Raw genomic sequence first — 21,592 nt, forward strand, 5'->3', positions numbered from 1 at the left:
AAATGCTAGCTCATACTCATCCGAGTGAATCGCTGTACTTGTCTAACTATAGACATGAACTGTTTTGCTTAAAATGCTTTTGCTTGATTAAAATACTTTTACCTGCTCAACAGTAATGGAGATATTAGAGCATATGTTAGGTGTCATATTTCTAAAAGGAATAAGAGTTTAAAAGATTTCTACTATTTTGAATTCTTCTACAGATTATGAACAGTTTGTTTTCAGCTGGGGGGGCAGGGGGGGGGAGAAAAGAAAGCTTTACAGGGCAAAGACCACAGAGCAAAGGGTTATTGTTTCATGTGAATCCAGAATCCAAATCCAATGGTGTATCCTTTCACAGAGGTCGACAGGCTGAACACTGATGGATAATTCACTTTTCCATGAGAGATGACTTCCATGATGAGAGGCACAGAGGTTCCAGTAGAAACAGTATAGATGGGGGCCAGGCATTCAAACCTGGACAGAGCCCCTTTTCAATGCTGCTGCTTGGAAAGTGGAAAGATGGTGGACTGAATGTCTGACAGCGGTACAAGGCCTTAAGAGCTACCTAGACATACACATCAGTAAACCTGATAAAGGGACAGGAATAGTCATCCTTAACAAGCTTGACTTTATCAACAAAATGCATGCCATTCTTAATGACAGGTCCAAATTCATATTCATTGGGCCTGCTGCTTAACATGACCAGACAGCCTTGCTCGAAAGTAAGCAAAGAAAATGATTGCTGGACTTATGTAAGAGCAATGAGCTACTGCATGATAAATATGATAGGGGTTGTCCTCACGGTTCGCTACATCCGCTAGGTATGGGCTGCCCAAGACACACAAAATTGATGTCCCTTTAGGCCCTATCTTATCTATGACCACTTCTGCATAACATGAATTGGCCGAATAGTTGGGTGAATTCTTACAAGCAGTTTTGACCAAATTTTCCACATACACGGTGAAGGACTCCTTCACATTTGTGGAGGCCGTACAGGACTTAAATATCGCCAGCAATGCTGTGTCCAAGTGCTCATTTGACATTGCTAGCCTATCCACCAATGTTCCACTTAAGGAAGCCATGGATATTTGCACTGCAGCACTATATCATGGCAATCCAGATCCTCCACCATTGCGTGAATCAGTATTCACTGAACTTATGAACTTGGCAGCTCCCACAGTTCAGTTCAGTTTTAATGACACCATTTATGCCCAAATAGATGGGGTTGCCATGGGATTGCCTCTAGACCCAGCTCTCACAAATACCTTTGTTGGGTTCCTCATATATTTCTGATATGTGGATGATACGTTTGCTATATTTAAATCCACAGATGTAATAATTTCCTTACATGTCTTAATGGGCTCCATCCTGCGTTGAAATTCACCTTTGATAAAGAGCAGTCAAATGAACTCCTTTAACGTACTAGGTGAGAAATCTGCCAAGGGGTTCTCTACCACGGTCTACCACAAGCCTACCTTCACTGGTCAATATACACGCTGGGATTCTTACAGTTCCACACACTATAAGGTAGTCTTATCGGCAACCTTGTAAACAGGGTCTGAATCTTTTGTTCACCATGCAAGCTTGATGCTGAAATAGGGTGCTTCAAAGGCATTCTGCAAGATAACTGCTACCCTGTTCAGATCATTTCATGCTGTATATCATGCAAACTCATGAAAGGGCCTATGACCATCACTTTCGGCCCTGAAAAGTGCCCAGTCTACCTCAGATTGCCCTGGAAGGCAATATGCAATAGCAACACGAGTGGTATTTGCCACTAACAGGATGCTGCCGTTAAGCCAAAGGGACATTCTACCTATCACACAAATGAGTAATGTAGTACACGAATTTCAGTGCCAGTGTGATGCTCACTATGTAGGCCATACATCCCAAAGACTGAAGGATCATATCAAACAGCATGTCCCAGCCGTTGCTTGCACTGTACAAGACACAGGCCACACCAGCTTGTGCTTGCAAAACTCAAAACAGTGTTCAACATTAGATGTGATTCCACGATTGGACAACATTTGCTAAATAATCCTCAGTGTGCTAAGAATTACGCTGACAACCAATTTAAGATTGTGTGTACTAGAAGCTACATATATTAATACACAGGGCCCTGTTCTTTGCAGACAGAAAGAACATGTACGTACATTGCGACTGTTTCAGCTAAACAAAATAAGTGACAGCCATTTATTGACTCATTCCTCGGGTCAATGCCTTGACCAATCAGGGTGAAGCTGCCTGGCTTAAATTTCAAACAGTGCTTGGCAGCTGTCAATCACCATCACTGGTGCACTCTCCATGGCAACGCCTCTACCAGAGTCCACTTGCCAACTAATCAGCCTCTCTTCACATTCAATATAAATTGTTTTCTTCCCCTTATATTGGTATTCTTGCGAAGGTTCCTGATGAGTGCAAGACGGAAAGCTTTGATATGTCTCTTTCTTCAGCAAGTTCTGTACTACCAAACGACAGAGTGTGAGGTCTTGGTCCCATTACTTACATAACATGCACTTCTAACAAACATCATTGTTAAAATGTCTGTTCTGCCTTAGGTACACCGCCATTTTACATGGGCAGGCCTTAATAGGCCTGCCCAGTGTGACTTCCGCCAAGAAGCGCTATATGCTTCCTGTATAGGCTGGGGGCGGGTGGTGGTGGTGGTGGTGGTGGTGATGGAGGATTCCAAGCTGGGAGTGCGCTCTTTCATGCATGCGAAAAGTGCTACCTCAGGGAGATGCTCAGATTTGAAACTTCAACCAAAGAGAAAAGTTTTGCTGCCATGTCACATGAATTGGAACATGTCCATAACTTTTATTTTGAAATATTCTGGGATTTTTTAAAAAAATCACTCATGAAACCTCATCCTGTCCGTGGATGAGGTTTCATGCTTTCTCCTGGCCTGCCGCCAACCTTAAGGTTGGACAGGCAGGTCCATTAATGGTTTCAATTAGTTTGTTAATGGCCTTAAAAGGCTATTGACAGGTCGGCGGGCGCGTAGCCAAGTCGGCTGCACACCCGCCAACCTGAAAATCTAAATGACAGGGGATGACGTTGTGACGCATGCCCATCTCCCCGTGTCACTTTACGTGTCAGCGAGTGGGCCTCACCCCCGCTCGCCAAACATAAGATTCTGTCCAAGGAGATGAGGCCAGATTGGAATTAGTAAATTGTTTCATCTGTAGGCAACAAAAGAACACACAGAAAATACCACTACTTCATTCAATCTCATTATTCTTCTAGAAACTTTGGAAACAAACAACAATCCACACACGCTAGCCCTCTAATGGGTTGACTTACTTATTTTTGTAAATATCCTTCTTTCCAGGCGATTCCTATCTCAAAAAACTGAACACTTGCATTTCAGTTTCTAGCTTTGGATCCTTGTCATTTTTAAAACTTCACTGACTGTTTGTGTCCTTTTGTTCATTTCTCTATCCTCTCAGCTAGTGAGAGGGCTTCAACTCTGATGTCCTCCGCATTCAGTGACTCACAGTAGGCTATTCAATAAAATTGGTTACCTCTCTTCCCCACCATGAGTGCAGGTTTACAGATAATATCTTTGCTTTACAAGATAACATTTAAATGTAAATAAACCAAAGCTTTCCATCATCAACCTGAAACGTTGTTTCTCTCACCACAGACACTGACTGACCTGCTGAGTTATTTACAGCACTTTCTATTTTTATTCTAATCAAGTTAAATATGGTTAAAGAATAATTACTAGGCAAGACCAGAAGAAATTCTTTCATCTTCAAGTAATGCCAGGGGATTTTTATTTTCACATCCATCTCACTTGAAAAACAGCATCAACAAAAAGTCACTACTCCCTCTGCACTACACCAAAGGATCAGCCTAGATTGCACACTCAAATCACTGGAGTAGAATTTGGACCCACAAACTGCTCAAACAAGAGTGATTCTAACTGATCCAACACTGACATATTGTAGGCACCAATTCTTGCTGGAATAGTTTCATGGATGATGAAAGCACTTTGGTCTTAGTCAAAGTGGTCATTCTCTATATGCCCAGACATCAAACTGTCAGCCAAGTCTGAATCTGTTCAATACTAATGCACATAATTAGCAATTAAGAACTAGAGACATAGAGGCATTAATAGCCCAAGGTCTGCAAGGCCAATTGATGCCCTAGCTAAGATCAGATGATTCAACAATGAAACTGGCACCTCTGAGTTTGCACAACTAAATGTAAATTTATAATCAAGGACTCAAAAACCTAGGTCCTCCAGCTGATTCTAACCGCATGGTTAATTTCAGTCAATTTTCAGCTAATTTGTTACATGGAGTACCATATGGAAAGGAAAGAAAATATTACAATCACAATTTCTAATTCACATCCTGTAGGATCCAAAATGCTGGCATTTGTAGCATTTTCTGTTGAAATCTAAGATTAAACTTCCATTTTTAAAACTTGATTGTACCAAATTTTAGTTATTGGAATACCTTTCTGAAAGAAGGGGAGTCCAAAGAGCTCGGTGATGAGTCTGCGGCAGACGAGATTGTGAAGAAGTGATTAGCCACATCATGTGGAAACTTGGCAATTTCATTTTGGCGGTATAGTCTGTGATGACGCAACTCTGCTACCCAATCATCAAAAGACTCCTGGAATTTTACCTAGCAAAGATACATTTCATTCAACTGTGTGTTATCACAATAAAAAAGTCATCAGTACAGATTCAAGCAAACAGAATATTGTAGGTACCTTCAAATGATATATATGCTCTTCGGTATCCAGATCAATGCGTTTTGTTTTCTTCTTTATCGACATCACAGACAGCCCCACATCAATGCATCCATGAAGTTTTCCTTTCTCAATCTAAAAAATAATTTTTTTAAAAACTCACTCTCTGCAGATACAGGTACAGTATTAGGTCTCCAGTTGATGCGCCAGAACAATGCCAAATATTATATCACAATTGTCATTTATGTAGCCCCTTTTACATGTCAAGGCACTTCAAAGGAACAGAAACAAAACTTTTCACCAAGTCAATGGAGGAGACATTAGGACATTAAGCTTGTTTGATCAATAAGGTTTCAAGGGGAATCTTGAAGTAGGATATGGAGAAGTTTTGAAAGGGAAATTCCTAAGCATAGAGTACAAGGCTGCTGAAGGCACAGCCGCCAATGGTGAGGTGAAAGAATTGGGGGATACGCAAGTTGGTCAGAGTTGAGGAACACAGTTATTGGAGGAGCTTAATGAGAAAGGGAGGGCGAAGACATTGAGGGATCTGAACACAAGTATTTCAATTTTAAAAACAAGATGGGCCAAGAACCAGCGTAGGTCAGGAAGCACAGAGACAATGGGTGAACAGCACTTGCTGCGAGTTAGAAAACATTTTCTGATGAACTCAAGTTTACAGTAGGTGGAAGATGAGAGATTAGCCAGGAGGGCATTTGCATAGATAAGTATTGTAGATATTCTGAAGTACAAGAGGGGAGCAAGTTCATTCTTTTTATTTGATTTATTAATATTGTTACATATCCAGTTTTCATATCCAGAGATCCAAGTTGCGAATCATAATCAGAAGGTAAGGTACATTTTATTCACGAATTTTATTGTGGTTATTCAAAAAAAAAAGTCAATTTAAGGATATTCCTATATAGCTTGTTGCTAGAACAGCATAGCAAAAAACACGCATTCAAATATTACTCTTTTATACTTACATCAGCCTGAGATTTTGAGTACTTCATGATCCCTTTATCTAAAAAGAAGTATCGCTGGAAGTGAAAATAAGGACATTTACTCAAGGTTTAACTGAAAAAGAAAGTTAATGTATTACAATAACTGCACAACACATCTTGGGTTCATATGCTCATAAAACAGAGCAAAAAAAAAAGCACCTTACAGAAAATTTCCTGAGCTCTCATTCTAGTACAAACACTCCATAAAAACTCAATCTATACATCTGCTATTAACCACGATTCTTGCAGAAGCACTCACTTTATGAAGTCTTAGTCAAACGATGTGCCTTTGTTGGCAGAGAGAAGGTCGGAACTAACCCTCATTTCCATTTTGATGGTGACAGTGTTAAACTTATTTTTTATGCATTCATGGGATGAGGGCTTCACTGGCTGGGCCAGCATTTATTGCCCATCCTAGTTGCCCTTGAGAAGGTGGTGGTGAGCTGCCTTCTTGGACCACTGCAGTCCATGTTGTGTTGGTACACCCATGGTGCTGTTAGGGAGGGAGTTCCAGGATTTTGACCCAGCGACAGTGAAGGAATGGCAATATATTTCCAAGTCAGGATGGTGAGTGGCTTGGAGGGGAACTTCCAAGTGGTGATATTCCCACTTGTCTGTTACCCTTGTCCTTCTAGATGGGTCATGGGTTTGGAAGGTGCTGTCGAAGGAGCCTTGGTGAATTCCTACAGTGCATCTTGTAGATGGTACACACTACTGCTACTGTGCAACAGTGGTGGAGGGAATGAATGCTTGTGGATGGGGTGCCAATCAAGCCAGCTGATTTGGCCTGGATGGTGTCAAGCTTCTTGAGTGTCATGGGAGGTACATTCGTCTAGGCAAGTGGGGAGTATTCTATCACACTCCTGACTTGTGCCTTGTCGGTGGTGGACAGGCTCTGGGGAGTCAGGAGGTGGTTACTCATCACACGATTCCTAGCCTCTGACCTGCCCTTGTAGCCACAGTATTTATATGGCTATTCCAGTTCAGTTTCTGGCCAATGATAACTCCCAGGATGTTGATAGTGCGGGATTTAGTGATGGTGATGCCCTTGAACATCAAGGGGTATGGTTGGATTCTCTCTTGTTGGAGATAGTCATTGCCTGACACTTGTGTGGTGTGAATGTTATTTGCCACTTGTCAGTCCAAGCCTGGATACTGACAATGTCTTGCTGCATTTGGACATAGACTGCTTCAGTATCTGAGGAGTCGCGAATGCTGCTGAACATTGTGCAAACATCAGCGAACATCCCCACTTCTGACCTTATGATGGAAGGAAGGTCATTGATGAAGCAGCTGAAGATGGTTGGGCTGAGAACACTGCCCTGAGGAGCTTCTGCGGTGATGGCCTGGAGCGGAGATGACTGACCTCCAACAACCATCTTCCTTTGTGCTAGGTATGACTCCAACCAGCAGAGTTTTCCACCTGATTCCCATTGACTCCAGTTTTGCTAGGGCTCCTTGATGCCACACTCAATCAAATGCGGCATTGATATCAAGGGCAATCACTCTTACCTCACCTCGGAAGTTCCGTTTTTTTTGACCATATTTGAACCAAGGCTGTAATGAGGTTAGGAGCTGAGTGGCCCTGGCGGAATCCAAACTGGGTGTCAGTGAGCTGGTTATCGCTAAGCAAGTGCTGCTTGATAACACTGTTGATGACTCCTTCCATTACTGATGGAGAGTAGACTGGTGGGGTGGTAATTAGCCGGGTTGGATTTGTCCTGCTTTTTGTGGACAGGACATTCCTGGGCAATTTTTCACATAGCCAGGTGGATGCCAGTGTTGTCGCTGTACTAGAACAACTTGGTTAGAAGCTTGGCAAGTTCTGAAGCACAAGTCTTCAGTGCTATTGCTTAAATATCGTCAGGGCCCATTGCCTTTGCAGTGTCCAGTGGCCTTCAGCCCTTTCTTGATCTCACATGGAGTGAATTGAATTGGCTGAAGACTGGCATCTGTGATGCTGAGGACCTCCAGAGGAGGCTGAGATGCATTATTCACTCAGCACTTCTGGCTAAAGATAGTAGCAAACACTTCAGCCTCATCTTTTGCACTGATGTGCTGGGCTCATCCATGATTGAGGGTGGGGATATTTGTGGAGCCTCCTCCTCCAGTGAGTTGTTTAATTGTCCACGACTATTCGCAACTGTATGTGGCAGAGCTGCAGAGCTTAGATCTGATCCGTTGGTTGTGGGATTGCTTAGCTCTGTCCATCACTTGCTGCTTATGTTGTTTGGCACGCAAGTGGTCCTATGCTATAGCTTCAACAGGTCGACACCTCATTTTTAGGTATGCCTGCTGCTGCTCCTGGCATGTCCTCCTGCACTCTAAATTGAACTAGGGTTGATCCCATGGCTTGATGGTAATGGTAGAATGGGGGATATGCTGGGCTATGAGGTTACAGATTGCATTTGAATACAATTCTGCTGCTGCTGATGGCTCACAGCACCTCATGGATGTCCAGTCTTGAGTTGCTAGATGTATTCAAAATCTATCCCATTTAGCATGGTGGTTGTGCCACACAACATGATGGAGGGTATCCTCTATGTCAAGGCAGGACTTCGTCTCCACAATGACAGTGCGGTGGTCACTCCTATCAATACTATCATAGACAGATGCATCTGCGGCAGGCAGGTTGGTGAGGATGAGGTCAAGTACGTTTTTCCCTCTTGTTGGTTCCCTCACCTCCTGCCACAGACCACGTCTCGCAGCTAAGTCATTTAGGACTCAGCCAGCTCGCTCAGTAGTGGTGGTACCAAGCCACTCTTGGCGATGGACATTGAAGTGCCCCACCAGAGTACATTCTGCACCTTTGCCACACTCAGTGCTTCCTCCAAGTGGTGTTCAACATAGAGGAGCACTGATTCAGCTGCTGAGGGAGGGCGGTACATGTTAAGCAGCAGGAGGTTTCCTTGCCCACGTTTGACCTGATGCCCTGAGACTTCATGGGGTCCGGAGTTAATGTTGAGGACTCTCGGGGCAATTCTCTCCTGACTGTATACCATTGTGCCGCCACCTCTGCTGGGCCTGTTCTGCAGGTGGGACAGGACATATCCAGGGATGGCAATGGTGATGTCTGGGACATTATCTGTAAGGTATGATTCGTGAGGATGATTATGTCAGGTTATTGTTTGACTAGTCTGTGAGGCAGCTCTCCCAATTTTGGCACTAGCCCCCCAGATGTTAGTAAGGAGGACCTTGCAGGACTGACAGGGATGAGATTGCCGTTGCCACTGCCTAGGTCGATGCTGGGTGGTCTGTCCTGTTTCATTCCTTTTTTGAGGTGTTGTATGGGTTTGATAGAACTGAGTGGCTTGCTAGGCCATTTCAGAGGTCTGATGTCACACACGTAGACCAGACCAGACAAGGACAGCAGATTTCCTTCCCTACAAGGGATTAGTGAACCAGGTGGGTTTTTGAAACAATCGACAATAGTTCCATGGTCCTCGTTAGATTTTTAATTCCAGATTTTTATTGAATTTAAATTCCACCATCTGCCTTGACGGGTTCGAACCCAGGTACCCAGAGCATTACCCTGGGTCTCTGGATTACTAGTGACAATGCCACTTATGCCATCACCTCCCCCAACTGAGTTCATAAATCATTTCTTACATCTATATGGTATACAATGGGGATACCTGCTTACTGGTAGGAATTTAGAGGAATTGAGGGCATTAGTATCTAAGGTAGTAGGGTAAGAAACCATTAAAAAATACAATACTGAATTTAGTGTCAAAAAGTGCCAAAACACTAACTACCTATATTCTAACTAAATGTAGTAAAAAGTGAGGAGGGTAATAATGGACCTTAACAAACATACACTGATTAAATGGACACACAACCGGCAAATGAAATTTAACACAGAAAAGAGTGTTTGGTGGGAATGATAACGAGAGGCAATTTAACCTAAATAATACAATTCTGAAGGGGCTGCAGGAGCAGAGACACCTGGGGATACACAAGTCTTTGAAGGGAGCCAGGCAAGTTCAGAAGGCTGTTTATAAAATGCACACTGGGTCCTTGGCTTTATAAATAGTGGCACAGACCAGGATTTTGCAGTGAGGATTTAAAAAAGGGTGGTTGCTGAGTGGCAAAGATGGGAGTACTACCTGCATTACCATCTCCAGCTCCTTTCAGCGGAATAGGAAAGGGGATGTGTCGGGAAGCCCAAATACTGCATTTAGAATTTGCCACTATCATTCTGGAAGTGGGTATTTCAGAACTTTCAGAATTTTCATGAGGTCAGCCATGTTTTAGAAGCCTTTCCAAATCACACCTGCTCAGTGGAGGGGACATGAACCATGAATTGGGGGCGATAAGAGTATAAAAGGTGAATAAAAATGGCGTTGCTTCCTTTATAGTTCATCATGAAATGCTGCAGCCCGTGTTACATCTGTGTTTACTAAAGTGAGTTATCAGAGTGTTGTGATTGGAAACGGCAAATGGCCATTAAATAATGCGGCTACCAGGTTTTTAATTTTGACACCTGGAAAGCTGTCAAGTGAAAGAACACTATTGCAAAAATTTTTTGAAGTCTTTAAATGCAATAAAATAGAACTTTAACCAGTAGATAATCTATTTTACATTGTACAATACTGAAAAGTTAGCCCAGTGAGAGACTCAAAGTTAATTGAGTAAACTCTCCCCATTGCTTTCATTCATTATTTGCATAACAGCTGAGCCATCTGTTTGGCTGTTTGAAGGCTTTTACAGATGTATGAACTTTTGGCTACCTTCAAAAGCATTCATGGATTCTGTGGTGCCGAACTTGTTTATTCAGCTATCCTAGGAAAGAAGAATTTGGTGGCTTTGACAAATTTGCAAGTTCCTGAAAAGGATAATGGGTTTTCAAGTAATGTTTGTTTATCTGGACAGATTTATGAGCTTCTGGGGAGGTTAATGATTTTTCAAGTGCCTACTCAAATGATGTCTGACAGATTTATAAGCTTTTCAACTATTTCTAACCGTTATTATAGGTATTGAGAGTGCTATTTATAAAGTGGGATTGGAGGGAGGAGGGTACTTTGACCCAATTCTTCTCAAATTGGATAGGCTCTTTCAAAGGCCTGATGGACTAAATGGCTGCTTTCTATATTGTATTGTTCTACTGTTTTACGTGTAAAACTAACAATAAGCAAATTAGAAATATGGGAATATTTAATATCTTGCAGCCATAATGTTCTGGCAGAAAATAAAAACTTGGCATTTATATAGCATCTTTAACACAATAAGTACAATGTCCCAAGGCCCTTTATAGGAGCATCAAATAAAAATTGGCACCATGCCACATAAGAAATGAAGATTGGTGACCAAAAGCAAGGTTAAAGAGGTCGATTTGAAGTGAGGGAGACAGGTAGGGAGAGGCTCGGGGAGCATATTCCAGAACCTCAGGCCCTGGCAACTGAAGACACAGCTCTTAATGGTGGAGTAATTTAAATCAGATCTGCAGAGAAGAAAGAAGCCAATTAAAAAGCTTAAATTTTAAAGCTGATTTTTAGAGCGCAAGAATGGTAAAATGGGACAATACTCCAGAAAGAAAACTACAATTGTTTCAAAGGGTTAGATTTTAAGGTGCAAAAAAAAAATTCATTTTTGAAATAGGCCAAAAACAGAATAAAAATAGTAAGGCCAGTTAAGTTGCTAACAAAGTTGTGAAAAGGATTAGAATGAAATAGAAAGTATACAATGGCCTGGATTTTGCAGTCAGTGATGAGGGGGCGTGCTTACCACTGACCTGAAGAATGTTGCCCACGAAGATGTAGCAATCTGCGTGGCATAGATATCACATTTCTCAACTATACTTTGATATCAAGTATAGAGAATCTCCAGGAAGATCATCAAGCAGCATAAAACATAAAGCCAATCACAGTCCCCAAACCTGGAAGTAGCACTGATTATCCTTTGATTTTTATACATTTTACAGAAAGCAAAATAAAGATTGGGAAATGCACATTTAAAAAAATTATAAAAATATGTAATTGTCAATGGAAACATTTAATATTATGCAAATATAAAATTAGTTTTCCAGGGTCACAGATGTTGTCCAGCAGTTGCTATAACTTGGCATGCTATAAAGAAAATCCAGTTACATCTCATTAATAAGGTGCAACTATTTTTAAACAGTGATATTACAACGTCAGAGGGGAAGTTCTCGTCAGTTCAGTGAATTCTAATTTAATGCCATCTGCAAAGACTTCAAAAGCACACTCTATAGAGGGGCATAGAATCACTGACAGCAACTTGTGGATTTCCTCACTTAACAGCACACACGCAGACTCCAGAAATTGTTGTCAGTTTCAGATGAGTAATGACAGCAAGTGCTGACAATTTCCCGTCATGACAAATGCAAAATCAGGACAAACTGTTCTAATGGTCAGAGAAGGAACAGGTTTGTGAGAACTGCAAAGATAGGCCGGAAGTTTGCAAGGGAAGCACTGCTGGAAACATAAATCAGAAAAGTTAACGCATTAGTTACGAATAAGTAAAGGATGCAAAGAAATCTTGGCCTACTAAAAATAGACAATGAGGATGTGATACACATAGATAAAGAAATTACTACAGAACAATTGAAGTACTCAACTGCTATTTCTCAAAACTGTTCACAAAAGAAATGAAAGCAGAAATGCCAGAATTTGTGAATGTAGACTGCAAATTTTAAAATTACAAGTCAGGAAATGTGGGGAGGTTGTTGAAGCTCAAGATAGATTAGGCTCCCAGTTTGAAAGGTGAAGGAATTAGCTCAAACAATTGAGAATGCTCCAGCAGATGCCTCTTTCAGAATTGGCTGCACTCAAGTCAACTGATCCCAGTGGGCTGTTAGACAGCTTCAAAAAAAAAAAAATTATTAAATTGAAGACCTTTTGAGCCTTATTTCTATTATTGAGGAAGGGTGCGAAAGCATCATTAAGTTCGTTACAAGGGAGCATCCTGAGGGCCATAAGCTAAATTGGGATAGTCAGCGTAGTTTTAAAACTGGGAGTTCATAGTTGTCTCATTTATTGGATTCCTTTGAGATAACAGACCAAATAAGAAGATGAGATATGGCGGATGTTATCTACCTAGATTTTGAGAAGGCATGCAACATAAGTCTCAGTGCATAGGCAGTTATCTGGTTGGCAGCCAGTTACTAATCAAGTGTTACAAAGTTTGGGTTTGGCCCAATGCTTCATGTAATTTTTATGTTGATTTAGAGGGAGGTATTGACCAAATTTGCAGACAGTCTCAAATTGGGCAAAGTACCAAAAAATGAATGTTAATACACACAACTTACAAAAGAATCAAAGAAATTGGATCCAAGTAAGCTTTTCTGCCATGTACAGAATTTAAGCAGAAAGGGAGAAATTCACAAAACAAAATTGTTATTCACAATATATATTAATTATTTAGATGAGGGAATTAAATGTAATATCTCCAAACTTGCAGATGACACAAAGCTGGGTGGGAGGGTGGGAGCATGAGTTGTGAGGGGGATGCAGATGATTTGGACAAGCTGAGTGAGTGAGTAAATGCATGGCAGATGCAGTATAATGTGGATAAATGTGAGGTTATTCATTTTTGTAGCAAAAACAGGAAGGCAGATTATCTGAATGGCTATAAATTGAGAGAGGGGAATGTGCAACGAGACCTGGGTGTCCTTGTACACCAGTCACTGAAGTAAGCATACGGGTGCAGCAGCCGATAAAGAAGGCAAATGGTATGTTGGCCTTCATAGTGAGAGGATTCGAGTACAGGAATAGGGATGTCTTGCTGCAATTGTACAGGGCCTTGGTGAAACCACATCTGGGATAATGTGTGCAGTTTTGGTCTCCATATCTGAGGAAGGATGTACTTTCTTTAGAGGGAGTACAGCAAAGGTTTACCCGACAGATTCCTGTGTTGGAGGGACTGACATATGAGGAGAGATTGAATCGATTAGGATTATATTCGCTGAAGTTCAGAAGAATGAGAGGGGATCTCATAGAAACTATAAAATTCTAACAAGACTAGACAGGGTAGATGCAGGAAGGATGTTCCCAATGGTGGGGGAGTCTAGAACCAGGGGTCACAGTCTGAGGATATGGGGTAGGCCATTTAGGACTGAGATGAGGAGAATTTCTTCACCCAGAGAGTGATGAGCCTGTGGAATTCACTACCACAGAAAGTAGTTGAGACCAAAACATTGTATGTTTTCAAGGAGGAGTTAGATATAGCTCTTGGGGCAAAAGGGATCAATGGGAATGGAGAGAAAGCAGGAGCAGGCTGTAGAGTTGGAAGATCAGCCGTGATCATAATGAATGTCGGAGCTGGCTCGAAGGGCCGAATGGCCTACTCCTGCTCCTATTTTCTATGTTTCTATGTAAAATTGGAAATGTAGGAGGAACTTTATTTCTTACTAAGAAAAAAGTGCCAAATAAGGGCGGTGGAACAAGAACCCATAATGAGTTTCAAAAAGGAATTGCAGCTGTTAACAAATTTGATTCAGGGTTATTAGAAATTTACCAAAAGAATATAGTGGATTGATGGGTTGCATCAGTGGTTCTCAAACTGCCAGGAGGGGGCGGTGCGCGGCAGGCACAAGAATTTACTAAAAAGAGCTGGCCTTACAGGTGGGCAGCCAAATATGAGCTCCGTCTGAGCAGGAAAGCAGCAATGGAGCGAAACACATGTGCGGCACAAAGTATGTTAAGTGCCTCATCTGGGAACGGGCACAGAAAGGGGAGTGCTGAGAGCAAATTGAATATTTTATCTATTAGTAACCTGAAATTAAATATATGTAAGTAAATAACTTTTTCTTAAAAGCACTATTAAAACACTCCTTACATGAAACAATTTCATATTTAGATTATATAGCATAGATTAGATGGGCCAGGGTGTTGGGGGGTGGGTGCAAGTCAATGATTACAAATCTATTTGAAAAATAGTCCTTCAACCAAAAAAGTTGGAGGCCACTTGGGTAGATAGACCAAACGAAATCTCCTACCTGAAACTGGTACTGTGTTGCCCATAATATTATGCAGTGCTCAAAGTAGAGACATGCACCAAAAAATGTATAAATAAAATACATCACTTCTAAGTCTGCTAATATATCAATGCAGATTTTTAAGCTCTAAAAATAAAAGTGCTCAATTATCATACCACAGTGTTCCCTCAATTATAGACAAAGCATACCTTATGCCAACCTTTGAGAGGCCACTTTCTCTTCTTCAGCAAGTAGCCTTCCTGCTTCTGTGGTTCTTGGATATTACTCATACTATCTCGAAGTCCTTCCACAATCTCCCAGCTGTCCTGTTCAAGAAAAGAAATCAAAGTATTCAGGATATTTTTGAAAACACATTTAACACTAGGCTAATAATTTATGCAACTGTGAACTCAGTTGATTACCAATGCTCCATTCTGTTCCTTAGAACTGCCCCCATAGATGTTTTAAACATAGTACATTTTAAATAACTTCTCAGTTAGACCTATCGTTCTATGTGACTCATTAGCTCTGTAATATATTTTACAATTTGAACCTACTGAAGTGGGGAGTACATTAGTTACTTGAAAAAATCAGAAGCTTAAAAACTGAGGTGAACTCAAGTTAAAACTTAGTTCTCTGTTTGCTAACCATGATGTATTTTACTAGCAGTTATATGGTACATTTTGCATTACTGTGACAGTTTGACTAATGTAGCAACACAACACATGCAATAAAACAAATGTAGTCAAATCACCCAAGCTGTACACTACCATCCCAATGCAAGAATAAGGAAGTTTCATTAGACTGGTAATGCCAGAGACATGAATTAATAATCCACAGAATTCAAGTTCAAATCACACCAAGGCAGTAAGAGTGTTTCAATTCAGCTTTTACTTTAAATGTAGAAATAAAAAGCTAGCATCAGTAAAAAAAAAGATTGTTAGCTTCTCTGCTGTCCTTTAGGGAATGAAAACAGCCATCTTTACTTATAGCCGAAATTTTCCATGCCCGCTGGCATTGGGCCAGTTTGGTGGCCAGCAGACAATATGGCAAAGTGGCCAAAAAATGGTTTCACAATGTTATGAAACCAGTTTGCAATCGTCCACTCCGCCCTATGGTGGGCCGCATTCCCTGCCATCGGACGTCGGGAACTTCATTATAACACACCAGCATCTCCATATAAGGCCAGCCCACTGGTCTCATTTCTCGAGTTAGGAGGGATTTCCAAAGCTTAGGGCCTAGGTAGCTGAATGCACAGCAAGTAATGGAGGAGCAATTAAAATCTGGGCTGTTCAAGAGGCTAGAATTAGAGAATGAAGCATAGATCAAAGGGTTTTAGGGTTGGGAGGTTACAGAGATAAGGAGAATTGAGACACGGCAAGTGTGAAGACAAGAATGAGAATTGTAAAAATTGAGGAATTGCTTAATCTGCAAAAAAAGAAACATTTTACTTAACCAAGGTAGGGGGCTGCCCACATTTTAATCAACAGGCCCAGGTTAATTATATGCATCAGGATCCTCTTGTCTGTTTTCAGAGTGTAGTAATTAAGGTTTTGTTAAATGTTGGACTGTGCCTTTAAGAAAAGTTCTGTAATATAAGATCACATGATCTGTGTAAACCAATGTTAGCAGCGAGGGCCACATCCTCAATGTAGAGATAGAGATGGAGCTGAAAGCACACATGTAATTGCTGCTGGCTGTATTGTAAATAAACCTCAGGCAGAATATTGAGCTCAGCAGGCGGACACGTGCCTGACCCAGCTGAGCATAAAACGACGCGCAATGATGTCGGGCGAGCTTGCCGACATCATTGCATAGTCCTATGATATTTCGCTCGGCAGGCACACATGGAATCGGCAGCACACCCGCCGACAATTGAAAGGCCTATTAAGGCCATTAAAAAAGGTAATTAATTTCAAATTTACACTGCCTGTCCAACATAATGGTTGGTGGGCAGGTGAAAACGCCAAGCAGCCTTTGCATTTTTTAGGAAGCCTAATCCACAGGTGGGCCGAGGTTTCCTAAAGCAAATAAAAATTTTGCACTTGAATTAAAAGCATGTCCCTGCTCATGTGAGAGTCACATGAGGGGACATGTTTTGACATTTTTATTTTGCTCATTAAGCTTTTTCAAAGAGTGTTTCGCCTCCGAGGCAGCTCCATGTCTCAGGAAGATTGAAGCATTCTTCCACACGCATGTGCGAAGTTCGCGCTAGGCCTGTTTGCCCTCTTCCTCCTGCCCGCACAGGCAGTGCTGAGCGCAGCCACTCACATTCCATGCTGGGCGGGCCTTAATTGGCCCGCCCACATAAAATCACAGTGCGGTACCGATCGTGGGCAGCAGTCGGCCTCCCGACCACCCCTACCAAGGGCAAAATCCTGCCCCTAATGTTTCCACTTAGAAAACTGTCTACAGATCAACTCTATTACAAATAGGTGACTCAGTCACACTACAACGCAGAAGATACCCAATTTAATCCCCTGTGTGTTTTGCCTTAATGGTTTGGCATGGGACTGGAGGTGGTGGACAGGGGTGCTGAGACAGTGGTCATTACCACATTCTGGCCTGGTTATTCCTCATGAATCATAGTTGAATTACTTGTAGATTTTACCAGAGATATTTTAAAGCTTTCCAAAATTCCTTCAATCCAGTACCCAAACAAAGGACTCTTTCCCTCTTAACTGGTCACCAAGTTGCATCTAAAGATCCATGTGAGGATTTAAGATACACAGATACCTAGTGTACCTGTCAGCACTTAATTTGTTAGAATTTTTTTTCCCACCAACAGCTAATGAGATCTTTGTTGAAAACTTGAGTTGGTAACTGCTATCTTCCACTTCCTGAACATTACTTGTTAACACCTAAACACCACTGAAACCATTGTTCACACTTTCACTTCAAGGCTCAATGCCTCAAATGCTCTTTGCAGTCTCATCATTTTAACAACTTCAGAATCCCAAGACCACTTGGCCAGTCTTCTTCAGAGAAACATCCCATGTAAAGGTTTCACACAAATATGAATATCATAACCATGTCCCCCATTTTGCCAGACAGTAGCTGTTAGTAACGATTCTGCTATTCCCATTTACACTTCCTCTAGACCAATTGTTCCTTTACTTGTTTTTTCTTTCATCCTGTTTTGTCTTGCACCTTCCTTTTGTCATTTATTCTTACCTGACTTCCACTGTATTACAGACTTTCTCCTTTATTCTTTCCTCATCTCTTTTCCGGCCTCTGGACTTACTTGAAACTTGTTACATTTTTGGCTGTTTCCAATTCGGTTAAAGATTACTGACCTGAAATATTAACTGTTTCTCTCTCCACAGTTATTGCCAGATCCAGTGAGTATTTTCCAAGTTGTTTTTCATACTTTATTCATCCAAAGTGTAATTTTTAAACATTACATGAACCGATAAGACCAACACAGCTTATGTAAATGTATGTACATATTCATAACATTTATTGAAGCTTAAATAGAAAATACATGAATAAGAATCTAGAGATGGAGCTTACATTTTCATATGCACAAAAGTTTCAATTCATGTTCAACTTCATGTTTCCATGATCAATAACATGAAGAAGTCACAAGTTAAGGGCATCATTGGTGAAAAATATGAATAATATTCCAAAACTCAACGTACAATGAATTTGGACAAAAACATAGGCAAATAAAGTTGAAGTTGATTGAAAATAATTTAGTATGAAATAAACTGATGAACAGATACAATGGTTTTCATGAATACTCCATGTTTATTGCAAGGGAAATGGAATATAAAAGCAGGAGTATTTTGCCGCAGTTGAGAACACATCTGAGGTACTGGTGCACAGTTTTGGTCTCCTTATTTAGGAAAGGATACAAATGCATTAGCAGTTCAGAGAAGGTTAATTCGACTGATGCCTGGGATGGGGGTTATGTTATGAGGAAAGGTTGGACACTCTGGGTCTGTCTCCATTGGAGTTTAGAAGAACCGAGAGATGATCTTATTTAAACACTTAACAGGATGAATGTTGAAAGGATGTTTCCGCGTGGGAGAGACTAGAACTAGGGGACACAGTTTAAGAATAAAGGGTCTCTCATTTAAGACGAGATGAGAGGAAATGTTTCCTCTCAGAGGGTTGTGTGTTTTTGGAACTCTCTTCCCCAGAGAGCAATGGAGGCAGGATCATTGAACATTTTCAAGGCAGAGATAGATAGATTCTTGACTAACACAGGAGTTAAAGGTTACCGGGGTAGGCAGGAGCTTGGAGTCAAGGTCACAAATTGGATTGGTCACGATCTTAATGAATGGCAGAACAAGCTCGAGGGCTAAAAGGCCTACTCCTGCTCTTAAACCATATTTACGTATTGGGGGGAGGCCTTGCAACTCACTGCCTGAAAAGGGTGGTAAAGGCAGAAGTCCTCATCGTATTTAAAAAACAATTGGATATGTGCTTGAGATGCCCCAGCCTTCAGGACTATGGAGCAAGAGCTGGAAAGTGGAATTAGGTTGGATATTCTTTTCCAGCCAGAGCAGATACAATGGGCTGAATGGTATCTTTCTGCACCATAAATCTTTCAACATTTCCACATGTCAAGACTGATGCTGTGTTTTCAGATGATGTCACCAAGGGGCAGCATGTAGCTAAGAAATAGGAGGGAACCAAGTATAAATCCTTGGAGAACATCAGGGCTAATGGTACGGGAACAAGAAGTCATTGCAGCCATTGTCTGGCTATGGTTAGGTAAATAATAATGGATCCAGCTGAGCGCAATCTCACCCAGCCGAATGCCAGTGGAGAAGCATTGGAGAAGGATGGTGCAGCCGACTGTCTCAAAAGGTGAGAAGAACCTATAGGGATAGTTTAACCTTTGTCAGTTATATAGGATCGAATTTTTGGCTTTGATAAGAACTGTTTTAGTCCTGTGGCACAGGCAGTAACCTTACTCCTCATGTGAAGCCAAGAATGAAGGACTGCGTGACTACACTTGCTCAGCCAGCCTGAATCTTTAATTTACTGGATTTCAACCTTAAGCACCACTACCTTCCATTGGTGCACCTGCTCCAGCAGAGTCACCAGCATTTTAATATTGGAAATAACAGTGCCATGCACACCTTCCTTGTACTATTGTGAACAAATAGTTCTCTTCTCTATCGCATAATGACGTGCCATTTAATGGCAAGCTGCAGCATGAATGGGTTTCCTACTCTCTAACAGCGTGCAGGTCATGGTGTCCAAGTAAGCTTTTATTTGCGAGTAACCTACTAAATTGGCGAAAAGAACTGTGGTCAGAAAATTCTGTGCAAGCTCTACCTCACCCTTCCCTTCCAGAACAGATGGCCTACACCAGGTCATTTTTGCTCAACTTAAATTCGCATCTGTCATGTGAAGCTGATTTAAGTGGAGGCGTTGGGACATCATAAACACTTTCATTATATATGCCTTAATGAATCATTACAAACAGGGAACAGAGGGAATCGCCCCCTTTGGTTCTTAGGCCTCATTTAAATCATGAAGTGTTACATCAGTATCTATTTTAGTGCGAAAGCTTGTAAAGACAATCATCTGAAGTAATCCTTTGGTGGGTTGTTACATGCAGATTTATATTTAAGAGAAACAAATACATAACATTCAGAACTATTTATAAAGACATTCCTTCTCAAACTATACCATGTCAAACAGCAGGCTAAAATGATTACCGATACAGTACCTTACGTAATTATCTCAAATACCACAGCAATCTCCATTATGTTTTCAAATTTTAAAAAAACTTGAATAATAGCAGTGCAGTCTACACTGCAGGCTACACAAAACACTTTACTTTTAACTGAACATATGATTTAGAATAATTACTAGAAAAATTACCTATGTGCAATATAGCCAGGTATACCAAATAATATACGAGGATACAGAACAGTTCTGATTAAAGGTCATTGGCCTGAAATATTAATCGTTTCTCCCCCCACAGATGCTACCAGACTTTTGTTTTTATTTCATTTACTTAGTGTCCTGTTGCTCAAAACTAACTGACCACTACATTAAAGCAATATACTATTGCACAGTCGCAATCTCAGTTAGGGCTATAGTAGTATGGTTCTATTCCATTAATATCAAGTAAAAAGAAAATAGCAAAAAGCAAAAATTTGTGGCCAACTTTTTTTTTAGTAGTCAAGTACTACCATGTGAATTAAAGGGTGGTGGTGGTCTGAAATCGTCCATTCATTTTTTTTTAAGGGCACATGTGGGCTGCAGGTATGACTTTGTAATATATGCTAATTTACACACACAAAAGGCACACAAGAGAATATACTGTACCTGTCGAATATCTGGTCTAAAAGAGCTGCTGGAACTCTGGCTGGGGCTTGATAATTTCTGTGGCACTGCAATGCTTTGCCCATCACTATTCATGATGATGTTCGTCTGGATGTTCTCTGGAACCACCAAATTAGTATTGTGCAATTCAACTCAAAATTGTTTTGGTCCCTTTCATATCAACAGCAAGCATCACTTCGGGTTATGTGAAGAGGAGTCCTGTTTCTGTGACTCTTATAATTTCATCCTATAAAACAATAATGGACAGATTACATAAATGCACATACTTTGAAATTAAAAAAGCATCAAAAATTAATAAATTACCTATCTATTCTGTTAGTATGTAGACAATTCAGCAGCTAATATTTCAAAACCATTTTACAATCCATACCACCAGTGTCAGGTATGCTAAAATGAATGAGGTCAAGCTAACTAGTCAATACAAACTCAGATGGACCATCAAAACCTCTTTCTCCAATTTATCATTCTCAATCACATGAGCAAAGCTATCCATTTACATAAAACTTCAGTTCTGTACCAGACTGTTCTAGAAGCTCAATTCCACATAAAACAAAAACTAGGCCTAAACTTTGAGCTGCATTAGACTTTGTTAGGTGTTGCAAATCTTTTGAATCAGCTAGAACATATAAAGTACCATTTCACAACATCCAAAGAAACA

General features: G+C 40.9%; 1 protein-coding gene across 13 annotated transcripts in view; it reads right to left on the reverse strand.

The window, feature by feature from the left end:
* The window catches only part of osbpl3b (oxysterol binding protein-like 3b), a 237,289-nt gene that overhangs the window by 130,688 nt on the left and 85,009 nt on the right, over positions 1-21,592 (reverse strand). For all 13 annotated transcript variants that reach the window (XM_041183816.1, XM_041183809.1, XM_041183813.1 and 10 more), the window contains 5 exons: positions 20,917-21,160; positions 14,832-14,948; positions 5,670-5,723; positions 4,708-4,821; positions 4,449-4,619 (listed from right to left, as the gene is read on the reverse strand). In XM_041183816.1, coding sequence (XP_041039750.1) covers positions 4,449-4,619; positions 4,708-4,821; positions 5,670-5,723; positions 14,832-14,948; positions 20,917-21,009 — 549 coding nt within the window. In that variant the 5' untranslated portion in view covers positions 21,010-21,160. The remainder of the gene's footprint in view (positions 1-4,448; positions 4,620-4,707; positions 4,822-5,669; positions 5,724-14,831; positions 14,949-20,916; positions 21,161-21,592) is intronic.

The sequence above is a fragment of the Carcharodon carcharias genome, chromosome 3 (assembly GCF_017639515.1).
Source record: "Carcharodon carcharias isolate sCarCar2 chromosome 3, sCarCar2.pri, whole genome shotgun sequence".
NCBI classification, from domain to species: Eukaryota; Metazoa; Chordata; class Chondrichthyes; order Lamniformes; family Lamnidae; genus Carcharodon; species Carcharodon carcharias.